Here is a 13,163-nt window from a genome sequence, read left to right on the forward strand (position 1 = left end):
ATGTACGTTGATTCAAGAAAATATGAAGGAAGTCAAATTTCACAATAGAAGAAGGTTGAAAGACCAAGCAGAACTAATCCAAATCCTAACAAATTTCATCTATCTTGAATCAGATAGAAAGACAAAGCCAATACATAAATAAAGAGTTCATAAATTTGTTGAATTTTATATACATTAACTGAAAATAGTCTACACACTTCGTTATAAGTCGGAAGTTGATTACTGAGACTAAATTGTAAACTAGATAAATTCATCTTTAATATAAAAAGTTTGAAAAATATATTGTAATTACAATTAATATGTTCTAAGGTAATACCTCTAATAAAAATTTCATTTCTGTGTACGTTGATTCATGAAAATATCAAGGAAGTCAAATTTCACAATAGAAGAAGGATGAAAGACCAAGAAGAACTAATCCAAATCCTAACAAACTTCATCTATTTGAATCAAATTGAAAGACAAAACCAATAAAAAAATAAAGAGTTCATAAAAATGTTGAATTTTGTATAGTTAACTCAAAAAAGTTACAAACTTCTGTATAAGTCGGAAATTGATTTATGAGACTAAATTGTAAACTAGATAAACTCATATTTAACAGAAAAAGTTTGAAAAATGTATTTTAATCACAAATTATATGTTCTAAGGAATTACGTCTAGTAAAAATTGCATTTCTATGTTCGTTGAATCAAGAAAATATGAAGGAAGTCAAATTTCACGATAAAAGAAGGATGAAAGACCATGCAGAACTAATCCAAATTCCAACAAATTTCATCTATTTGAATCAAATTGAAAGACAAAGCCAATACAAAAATAAAGAATTCATAAAAATGTTAGATCTTTTATACGTTAACTCAAAAAAGTCTACACTCTTCGTTATAAGTCGGTAGTTGATTTCTGAGACTAAATTGTAAACTTGATAAACTCATCTTTAACAAAAAAATTTTGAGAAATGTATTGTATTCACAATTAATATGTATTTTTTTTTTTGAAAGCCAAAGCCATTGCTCTGAGGCGATTTTTTCCTTAGGGTTTTACAAACTTTCAACTTTTTTCATTCTTCCTCTCAATCATCTTTAGGTGATTTGAGATGGGGGATCCGCCTCAATCATCTACTAATAGGACTCGCTCTTATGCTGATCAGTTGAAAGGAAAACAACAACTTCCAACAACTTCTATTGATCTCAAAACCTTGCCAACACCAACGTCAAAAGAAGGAAAGCCTGCTGTTGTTTTGCCTGAGGAGTTTTATTTAGAAGGTTGTGATATTTGGAAATTCAGTCTCATAGGTCGTTTAGATCTTAAAGGGATCACCTTTCAAGAGGTGAAAAACGATTTGTTAAATCAATGGAAGTTAAGCCAAGATGCTGTTCAATTAATTCCTATGAGTAGAGGTTTCTTTACCATCAAGTTACGCACGCAATCAGCCAAAGATACGATTTTGAATGCTGAAGCTTGGTTTTTTAGAAACCAAAAGTTAAACCTAATTGAGTGGTTTCCTGGTTTTGATGCTGAGAAGCAACGCACATCTCATGCTTCGGTGTGGGTTACTTTTCCAGGGTTACCATTGGAGTTTTGGACAGAAAAAACGTTATTGTCTCTTGCAAAATCGTTAGGAACTCCTATTGTGGTTGATAGAAGAACTCTTGAACATGAATATGGACACTTTGCTTCAGTTTTGGTGGATATTGATTTTTCTGAAGCGGCTACTGATGCTATACATATCACGGTGGGGGGTTTGGATTTTTGGCAAGTTGTTGCGATCCAAAAAATTCCAAAATATTGTTCCAAGTGCAAGTTAATTGGTCATAATGATAAGGAGTGTAGAAAACATTCCAAGGAAACTTCTGAGCGTCACCCTTTGGTTACCAATCAATCTCACGAAACTGGTGAAGCGCAACCTGTGAGGAATAACAAGGTTGGTGGTGAATGGCAAGTTGCTAGGCGTAAGAAAAAAGGAAAAAAGAAGGATACAAACAGCTTGGAGGTTATTCATGATGATGAAGAGACTTTTGTTGGGGACGTGGTTGATGAGGAGTTTGCTGCTAAGCTGGTGAAAGCTAAGCAGTTGGAGGCTGTTATGTCACAAGCCAAAGCTGATTTTGAATCTGTCTATGTTGAATTGGCGAGAACTAAACAAGCACAGGCTTCAAAATCAGCCATATTATTGAATGGAAAAGTGGGTGAAACTAATCCTTCAAATATGACAAGTTTGGTTGGAACTAGGATTCCTAAACCTGTTAGGATTGTGACTTCAACTCCAACTCCTCTTTGTGATCAGCTCACGGCTGGGGAGTTTATATTGAATAACAATAAATATAGTGCTCTTAATTCTATGCAAGATGTGGAGGAAAGCACAGCTGATGCAAAGTTTAGGGCTGAACAAGAAGTAAAGAGAATACGCATGCTATCCATGCATAAGATTGTGAATACTACAGCTGGTAGGAATACTTCTTTGGAACCAATTTCTGAATCCGCTTCTCTTCAGGACTCTAATGTCCGTGTTGGTGTTGAACAAGGAGGTTCACCAGGAGTGAACTCTGGAGTTGCTTCTATAGTTGGTAAGGTCTCTAAATCTGGTTTTTAATGCGTGTTCTCTATTGGAACATTAATGGCATTGCACGGGATGCAGCCAAAAATAAGTTAAGAGAGTTAATTCTTGATTTTAAGCCAGATATTTTCTGTCTAGCTGAACCTAAGGTGCATTGTACCTTGCGTTTCTTACACAAATTATATGTGGCTGGTTATAAGAAGGAAGTTATTCATAATGTTGTTGATTCGTCTAAAGGTAACATATGGATTTTTTGGTCCATTGACATAGCTACGCCTGTAGTTATGAATACTAGTAGACAAGCTATTACCATTGCAACAGAGGGGGTGTTGGTTTCCTTTGTTCATGCTAGCTGTTTTCAAGTCACGAGAAGAAGTTTGTGGCAACAACTTTCCTCAGTTGATATTAATACTCCTTGGTTGGTTATGGGTGATTTTAATTGTGTTCTTCGTAATGAGGAGAAAAAAGGAGGCAATCAACCACGTACTTCAGTCATCAATGAGTTTAGTGATTGGATGGATGATAATAATCTTTTTGAAGCTGATTTTTTGGGTTCTAAATTCACCTGGTCTAATAGGAAATATGGTGTTCATAGAATCCTTTGTAAGCTGGATAGAGCTTTGATTAATGAGGCATGGCTCATTAAGTATGAGAATTGGAGGTGTAAAGCTCTTCCCCGTGAAGTTTCCGACCATTCTACTCTTATTGGCTTTCCTTTTGTTAATACTAGACCGAAGAGAGCTCCTTTTAGAGTTCAGAAGATGTGGTTTGCTCATTCTGATTTCATGAGAATGGTAAGTGATTGTTGGAATGCACCGGTTACAGGATCTCCTGCTTCTATTTTTCCTTTCAAGCTCAAGAGGTTAAAAGTTGCTATGAAGGATTGGAATTTACATGTATTTGGCAATATTTTTGCTAAGCTAAAACAAGCTGAATTGACTATGGAAGTGGCTCTTCGTATTTCGGATGAGGATCCAGAGGATATAACTAAGCTGAATTCTGCCAAGGAGGCTTCAGTTATTCTTCAGGAAATTCGATCTCATCATGTTACTATGCTAAAGCAAAAGTCACGTAATAAATGGCTTTTGGAGGGAGCTAGTAATACTTCTTTCTTTCATGCTAATATCAGAATGCGCAGGAGTAGTAATATGATTTCGGAGTTGGTGGATGATAATGGGGTCGTTATTACTGATTGTAATCAAATTAGAGACTATACGATTTCTTTTTTTGAGTCAAAGTTTAATGGTGATGAGTTGCCTATTGATGAGGAGCTTTTTAATTATGATCATAACATCATCTCGGTGGAGGATAGTCAGAGAATGGATGAAATTCCTACTATGGAGGAGATTAAGAATGCTGTTTTTGATTTGGGTGCGGATAGTGCGCCAGGGCCAGATGGTTTCTCTGGTTGTTTTTATAGGCATTGTTGGGACGTGGTGCAATATGACCTTGTCAGAGCTATCACGTACTGTTGGCAACGGCAAATCATTCCTCATGGTGCTAATTCTAGTCTTATTATTCTTCTTGCCAAGGTTAGAGGAGCCAACACTCTTCGAAGCTTTCGGCCTATTGGTCTTAGTAATTTTTTCTTTAAAATTTTTACTAAGATATTAGCTACAAGACTAGGGAGTGTTCTTGATAATTTGGTTTCAGAAGAACAAGTTGCTTTCATGAAGGGGAGGAACATTCATGAAAACATTACTGTGGCGTCGGAGATGATCAATGATCTGAAAACCAAACGTAAGGATGGCAATTTGGGGTTGAAACTGGATATTACTCAAGCTTTTGACACGGTTAGTTGGTCATTTGTTTTAGAGGTTTTTCGAAGGTATGGTTTCTCTCAAAATTGGTGTTCTTGGATTTTGGTTATTCTTAACTCAGCAAGGATTTCTATTCTTCTTAATGGAAGTCCAGAGGGATTCTTCAAAATCAATAGAGGTCTTCGGCAAGGTGATCCTTTATCTCCTCTTATTTTTGTTCTGGTTGAAGATGTTCTTAGTAGAAATCTTACAAAGTTGTTTGCTGAGAAGATGATGACGCCTATGCTTTCCAAAAGAGGTATTTCTCCCACACATCTTTTCTTTGCTGATGACATTATGATTTTTTGTAAAGGCAATATGAAGAGTCTGCATAATCTTCTTGCTTTGCTTGGTAAATACCAAAGTGCCTCGGGCCAAACTGTCTGTCGTCAAAAGAGTAAGATTTATTATGGTGGTGGTTCTTTGAGTCGCTGTGGGACTATCACTAATTTACTGGGTATGGAAGTTACTACTTTTCCGGACAGGTATTTGGGAGTTCAAATTATGCCTGGAGCAGTTAAGTATCGTCACATTTGTAATGTGATAGAGAAAATTAAGAACCAACTTTCAGTTTGGAAAGGTAAGTTACTTTCTTTTCAAGATAGAGTTGTTCTTATCAATTCAGTGATAGCGAGTTATGCTATTCATAACATGGCGGTGTACAAATGGCCTAGGAAATTTGTTCAACAGGCTGAAAGAGTTATTCGTAATTTTCTTTGGTCGGGTGATGCTGATGTTGCAAGGAAATTTGTTGTTGGATATCCAAAGGTTTGCTGTCCGTTGAAGGAAGGGGGTCTTGGTATAACCAGCATGGTTGTTACTAATAAGGCTCTTCTTATGAAGCTATGGTGGAGTATTCGTTCTTCTAACAAGAAATGGGCTCGTTTCTTATGGGCGAAATTTACTACTAAGCAGGGTAGTATAAAGCTTTATGGGGTAAATTCTTCTATTTTGCCGGGCATGAAACTGATTCATTCTATTGTTGACAAGAATACCAAGGTTCTAATTGGGGACGGGAGGTCTACATCTCTTTATTTTGATGTTTGGTATGGTAATGAGTGTATTGCTGATATGCTTAATGAAACTGACTTGGACAGAAATGTCAAGGTCAGTGATATTATTGTTAATAATGCTTGGATGCTGCAGGGAGATCATATTCAGAATTTGGTCCGTGCGGGTGTGGATCTTACAAATTTGCCTTTGATACAAGGAGGGAATGATTGTAGAGTTTGGATGCCGGAGATGAATGGCCACTTTTCAGTCTCTTCAGCAAAGAATATCATTAGAAAGGCGTATCCAAAATCAGCAATTTATGGTCTTTTGTGGAGGAAAGAAGTTCATCCCAAATTGGCTGCTCAGAATTGGAAGATATGTCGTGAGGTTTGTGCAACTCAAGACAAGATCAGGAGTAGATTCAAAGTTGAAATGGCCAACAAATGTTACTTGTGCAACATGGAGGAAGAATCTTTGGAGCATATTATTTGGAGTTGTACGTTTGCAACTCAAATTTGGCAGTGGTGTTCAGGTTTGTTTAATCTAACACCTTATTATGATATTGTGAATTCATATAAATCAGCAAAGGGTAGAAGTAGAATTGTCAAAGATTTATGGCTTTTAGCTATTTTGGTGATTCGCTCGGAATTATGGCAAACAAGAAATATGGCATGTTTTCAGAATTCTTCTGTTAGCATTCATTTTTTTAAGAAGAGAGTGTTCTATTTGATTAATGAATACGCTGGTCGTTTGAAGGGTTTCATGCATAATACTACAACGGACTTGGATCTTTTGAACTTTTTCCGTGTGATGCATAGGAAGGTTAAGCAGGTTCAGCCAATTGAGTGCTTTTGGAGTCCGCCAAATAGGGATGAAATTTTATTATGTTGTGATGGAGCAGCCAAAGGAAATCCGGGTATAGCTGGAGCTGGTGTTGTTGTTCGTGATGCTGATTGTAATTTTTTGGGTGCTATGAGTATTGGTTTGGGTTCTACTACTAATTTCTTAGCTGAACTTTATGGTATTATTGTTGGTTTGGAGTGGGCTATGAAGTGGAATGTTAAAAAAGTGGTTGTACGTTCTGATTCAATGGGCACAATTAAGACATTGACGGGTACAAATCTTCCTTGGTTTGTCAAGCACAGATGGAGAAGAATACAAAACAATTATGACTCTATTCGTTTTGTTCATACTTATCGTGAGGCTAATTTTGCAGCAGACAAGATGGCTAAAAGGGGATGTTATCTTCGTAATGGTGAAGGTTTAAATTATGATGAAAGGCCTGATTTCCTTTTGTCTTTAGAATTTCCTAATGTTGTTTATTTCAGATTCAAGTAGTTTGTAAGTTTTTGGGGTCTTATGATCTCTTTTCTTATGAACACTTTGTACATATTGGTTATTCATTAATACAACATGGATTTAGCAAAAAAAAAAGAATCAAATTGAAAGACAAAGCCATTACAAAAATAAAGAGTTCATAAAAATGTTGAATTTTTTATACGTTAACTCAAAAAAGTCTACAAACTTCGGTATAAGTCGCAAATTGATTTCTGAGACTAAATTGTAAGCTAGATAAACTCATCTTTAACAGAAAAAGTTTGAAAAATATATTTTAATCACAAATTATATTTTCTAAGGAATTACGTCTAGTAAAAATTGCATTTCTATGTACGTTAATTCAAGAAAATATGAAGGAATCCAAATTTCACCATAGAAGAAGGATGAAAGACCATGCAGAACTAATCAAAATTCCAACAAATTTCATCTATTTGAATCAAATTGAAAGACAAAGCCAATACAAAAATAAAGAATTCATAAAAATGTTAGATTTTTTATACGTTAACTCAAAAAAGTCTACACTCTTCGTTATAAGTCGGAAGTTGATTTCTGAGACTAAATTGTAAACTAGATAAACTCATCTTTAACAGAAAAAGTTTGAAACTGTATTGTAATTACAATTAATATGTTCTAAGGCAATACGTCTAGTAAAAATTGTATTTCTATGTACGTTGATTCAAGAAAATATGAAGGAAGTCAAATTTCACAATAGAAGAAGGATGAAAGACCATGCAGAACTAATCCAAATCCTAACAAATTTCATCTATCTTGAATCAAATAGAAAGACAAAGCCAACACAAAAAGAAAGAGTTCATAAAAATGTTGAGTTTGATATATGTTAACTAAAAAAGTCTACACATTTCGTTATAAGTTGGAAATTGATTTCTAAGATTAAATTGTAAACTAGATAAAGTCATCTTTAACAAAAAAATGTTTGAAAATGTATTGTAATTACAATTAATATGGTCTAAGGCAATACGTCTAGTAAAAATTGCATTTCTATGTACGTTGATTCAAGAATATATGAAGGAAGTCAACTGTCACAATAGAAGAAGGATGAAAGACCATGCAGAACTAATCCAAATCCTAACAAATTTCATCTATCTTGAATCAAATAGAAAGACAAAGCCAACACAAAAAGAAAGAGTTCATAAAAATGTTGAATTTTATATACGTTAACTCAAAAAAGTCTACACATTTCGTTATAAGTCGCAATTGATTTCTGAGACTAAATTGTAAACTAGATAAACTCATCTTTAACAGAAAAAGTTTGAAAAATGTATTGTAATTACAATTAAATGTTCTTAGGCAATACGTCTAGTAAAAATTGCATTTCTATGTACGTTGATTCAAGAAAATATGAAGGAAGTCAACTTTCACAATAGAAGAAGGATGAAAGACCATGCAGAACTAATCCAAATCCTAACAAATTTCATCTATCTTGAATCAAATAGAAAGACAAAGCCAACACAAAAAGAAAGAGTTCATAAAAATGTTGAATTTTATATACGTTAACTCAAAAAAGTCTACACATTTCGTTATAAGTCGGAAATTGATTTCTGAGACTAAATTGTAAACTAGATAAACTCATCTTTAACAGAAAAAGTTTTAAAAATGTATTGTAATCACAAATAATATGTTCTAAGGCAATGCGTCTAGTAAAAATTGCATTTCTATGTACGTTGATTCAAGAAAATATGAAGGAAGTTAAATTTCACAATAGAAGAAGGATAAAAGACCATGCAGAACTAATCCAAATCCTAACAAATTTCATCTATCTTGAATCAAATAGAAAGACAAAGCCAACACAAAAAGAAAGAGTTCATAAAAATGTTGAATTTTATATACGTTAACTCAAAAAAGTCTACACATTTCGTTATAAGTCGGAAATTGATTTCTCAGACTAAATTGTAAACTAGATAAACTCATCTTTAACAGAAAAAGTTTGAAAAATGTATTGTAAATACAATTAATATGTTCTAACGCAATACGTCTAGTAAAAATTGCATTTCTATGTACGTTGATTCAAGAAAATATGAAGGAAGTCAAATTTCACAATAGAAGAAGGATGAAAGACCATGCAGAACTAATCCAAATCCTAACAAATTTCATCTATCTTGAATCAAATAGAAAGACAAAGCCAACACAAAAAGAAAGAGTTCATAAAAATGTTGAATTTTATATACGTTAACTCAAAAAAGTCTACACATTTCGTTATAAGTCGGAAATTGATTTCTGAGACAAAATTGTAAACTAGATAAACTCATCTTTAGCAGAAAAAGTTTGAAAAATGTATTGTAATTACAATTAATATGTTCTAAGGCAATACGTCTAGTAAAAATTGCATTTCTATGTACGTTGATTCAAGAAAATATGAAGGAAGTCAAATTTCACAATAGAAGAAGGATGAAAGACCATGCAGAACTAATCCAAATCCTAACAAATTTCATCTATCTTGAATCAAATAGAAAGACAAAGTTAACACAAAAAGAAAGAGTTCATTAAAATGCTGAATTTTATATACGTTAACTCAAAAAAAGTCTACACATTTCGTTATAAGTCGGAAATTGATTTCTGAGACTAAATTGTAAACTAGATAAACTCATCTTTAACAGAAAAAATTTGAAAAATGTATTGTAATTCCAATTAACGTGTTCTAAGGCAATATGTCTAGTAAAAATTGCATTTCTATGTACGTTGATTCAAGAAAATATGAAGGAAGTCAAATTTCACAATAGAAGAAGGATGAAAGACCATGCAGAACTAATCCAAATCCTAACAAATTTCATCTATCTTGAATCAAATAGAAAGACAAAGTTAACACAAAAAGAAAGAGTTCATAAAAATGTTAAATTTTATATACGTTAACTCGAAAACTTTTACACACTTCGTTATTAGTCGGAAATTGATTTCTGAGACTAAATTGTAAACTAGATAAACTCATCTTTAATAGAAAAAGTTTGAAAAATGTATTGTAATTATAATTAATATGTTCTAAGGCAATACGTCTAGTAAAAATTGCATTTCTATGTACGTTGATTCAAGAAACTATGAAGGAAGTCAAATTTCACAATAGAAGAAAGATGAAATACCTTGCAGAACTAATCCAAATCCTAACGAATTTCATCTATCTTGAATCAAATAGAAAGACAAAGCCAATATAAAAAGAAAGAGTTCATTAAAATGCTGAATTTTATTTACGTTAACTCAAAAAAGTCTACACATTTCGTTATAAGTCGGAAATTGATTTCTGAGACTAAATTTTAAACTAGATAAACTCATCTTTAACAGAAAAAGTTTGAAAAATGTATTGTTATTACAAATAATATGTTCTACGGCAATACGTCTAGTAAAAATTGCATTTCGATGTACGTTGATTCAAGAAAATATGAAGGAAGTCAAATTTCACAATAGAAGAAGGATGAAAGACCATGCAGAACTAATCCAAATCCTAACAAATTTCATCTATCTTGAATCAAATAGAAAACAAAGCCAACACAAGAAGAAAGAGTTCATAAAAATGTTGAATTTTATATACGTTAACTCGAAAAAGTCTACACATTTCGTTATAAGTCGGAAATTGATTTCTGAGACTAAATTGTAAACTAGATAAACTCATCTTTAACAGAAAAAGTTTGAAAAATGTATTGTAATTACAATTAATATGGTCTAAGGCAATACGTCTAGTAAAAATTGCATTTCCATGTACGTTGATTCAAGAAAATATGAAGGAAGTCAAATTTCACAATAGAAGAAAGATGAAAGACCATGCAGAACTAATCCAAATCCTAACAAATTTCATCTATCTTGAATCAAATAGAAAGACAAAGCCAATATAAAAAGAAAGAGTTCATTAAAATGCTGAATTTTATATACGTTAACTCAAAAAAGTCTACACATTTCGTTATAAGTCGAAAATTGATTTCTGAGACTAAATTGTAAACTAGATAAACACATCTTTAACAGAAAAAGTTTGAAAAATGTGTTGTAATTACAATTAATATGTTCTAAGGCAATACGTCTAGTAAAAATTGCATTTCTATGTACGTTGATTCAAGAAAATATTAAGGAAGTCAAATTTCACAATAGAAGAAAGATGAAAGACCATGCAGAACTAATCCAAATCCTAACAAATTTCATCTATCTTGAATCAAATAGAAAGACAAAGCCAATATAGAAAGAAAGAGTTCATCAAAATGCTGAATTTTATGTACGTTAACTCAAAAAAGTCTACACATTTCATTATAAGTCGGAAATTGATTTCTGAGACTAAAGTGTAAACTATATAAACTCATCTTCAACAGAAAAAATTTGAAAAATGTATTGTAATTCCAATTAACGTGTTCTAAGGCAATATGTCTAGTAAAAATTGCATTTCTATGTACGTTGATTCAAGAAAATATGAAGGAAGTCAAATTTCACAATAGAAGAAGGATGAAAGACCATGCAGAACTAATCCAAATCCTAACAAATTTCATCTATCTTGAATCAAATAGAAAGACAAAGTTAACACAAGAAGAAAGAGTTCATAAAATGTTGAATTTTATATACGTTAACTCAAAAAAGTCTACACATTTCGTTATAAGTCGGAAATTGATTTCTGAGACTAAAGTGTAAACTAGATAAACTCATCTTTAACAGAAAAAAATTGAAAAATGTATTGTAATTCCAATTAACGTGTTCTAAGGCAATATGTCTAGTAAAAATTGCATTTCTATGTACGTTGATTCAAGAAAATATGAAGGAAGTCAAATTTCACAATAGAAGAAGGATGAAAGACCATGCAGAACTAATCCAAATCCTAACAAATTTCATCTATCTTGAATCAAATAGAAAGACAAAGTTAACACAAAATGAAAGAGTTCATAAAAATGTTGAATTTTATATACGTTAACTCGAAATATTCTACACACTTCGTTATTAGTCGGAAATTGATTTCTGAGACTAAATTTTAAACTAGATAAACTCATCTTTAATAGAAAAAGTTTGATAAATGTATTGTAATTACAATTAATATGTTCTAAGGCAATACGTCTAGTAAAAATTGCATTTCTATGTACGTTGATTCAAGAAAATATGAAGGAAGTCAAATTTCACAATAGAAGAAGGATGAAAGACCATGCAGAACTAATCCAAATCCTAACAAATTTCATCTATCTTGAATCAAATAGAAAGACAAAGTTAACACAAAAAGAAAGAGTTCATTAAAATGCTGAATTTTATATACGTTAACTCAAAAAAGTCTACACATTTCGTTATAAGTCGGAAATTGATTTCTGAGACTAAATTGTAAACTAGATAAACTCATCTTTAACAGAAAAAATTTGAAAAATGTATTGTAATTCCTATTAACGTGTTCTAAGGCAATATGTCTAGTAAAAATTGCATTTCTATGTACGTTGATTCAAGAAAATATGAAGGAAGTCAAATTTCACAATAGAAGAAAGATGAAAGACCATACAGAACTAATCCAAATCCTAATAAATTTCATCTATCTTGAATCAAATAGAAAAACAAAGCCAATATAAAAAGAAAGGGTTCATTAAAATGCTGAATTTTATATACGTTAACTCAAAAAGTCTACACATTTCGTTATAAGTCGGAAATTGATTTCTGAGACTAAAGTGTAAAATAGATAAACTCATCTTTAACAGAAAAAATTTGAAAAATGTATTGTAATTCCAATTAACGTGTTCTAAGGCAATATGTCTAGTAAAAATTGCATTTCTATGTACGTTGATTCAAGAAAATATGAAGGAAGTCAAATTTCACAATAGAAGAAGGATGAAAGACCATGCAGAACTAATCCAAATCCTAACAAATTTCATCTATCTTGAATCAAATAGAAAGACAAAGCCAACACAAAAAGAAAGAGTTCATAAAAATGTTGAATTTTATATGCGTTAACTCAAAAAAGTCTACACATTTCGTTATAAGTCAAAAATTGATTTCTGAGACTAAATTGTAAACTAGATAAACTCATCTTTAACCAAAAAAGTTTGAAAATGTATTGTAATTACAATTAATATGTTCTAAGGCAATACGTCTAGTAAAAATTGCATTTCTATGTACATTGATTCAAGAAAATATGAAGGAAGTCAAATTTCACAATAGAAGAAGGATGAAAGACCATGCAGAACTAATCCAAATCCTAACATATTTCATCTATCTTGAATCAAATAGAAAGACAAAGCCAACACAAAAAGAAAGAGTTCATAAAAATGTTGAATTTTATATACGTTAACTCAAAAAAGTCTACACATTTCGTTATAATTCGAAAATTGATTTCTGAGACTAAATTGTAAACTAGATAAACTCATCATTAATAGAAAAAGTTTGTAAAATGTATTGTAATTACAATTAATATGTTCTAAGGCAATACGTCTAGTAAAATCTGCATTTCTATGTACGTTGATTCAAGAAAATATGAAGGAAGTCAAATTTCACAATAGAAGAAGGATGAAAGACCATGCAGAACTAATCCA

General features: G+C 31.9%; 1 protein-coding gene across 1 annotated transcript in view; it reads left to right on the forward strand.

The window, feature by feature from the left end:
* The first annotated feature begins 2,583 nt into the window (after positions 1 to 2,583).
* Positions 2,584 to 13,163, forward strand: part of LOC113343970 — a 63,137-nt gene continuing 52,557 nt past the window's right edge. Inside the window, exons 1-4 of the mRNA XM_026588039.1 lie at positions 2,584 to 2,785; positions 3,374 to 4,126; positions 4,538 to 4,606; positions 4,661 to 6,279. Of these exons, the coding sequence (XP_026443824.1) occupies positions 2,584 to 2,785; positions 3,374 to 4,126; positions 4,538 to 4,606; positions 4,661 to 6,279 (2,643 nt within the window). The remainder of the gene's footprint in view (positions 2,786 to 3,373; positions 4,127 to 4,537; positions 4,607 to 4,660; positions 6,280 to 13,163) is intronic.

This window comes from Papaver somniferum, unplaced genomic scaffold, assembly GCF_003573695.1.
Source record: "Papaver somniferum cultivar HN1 unplaced genomic scaffold, ASM357369v1 unplaced-scaffold_70, whole genome shotgun sequence".
In the NCBI taxonomy this organism is placed as follows: domain Eukaryota; kingdom Viridiplantae; phylum Streptophyta; class Magnoliopsida; order Ranunculales; family Papaveraceae; genus Papaver; species Papaver somniferum.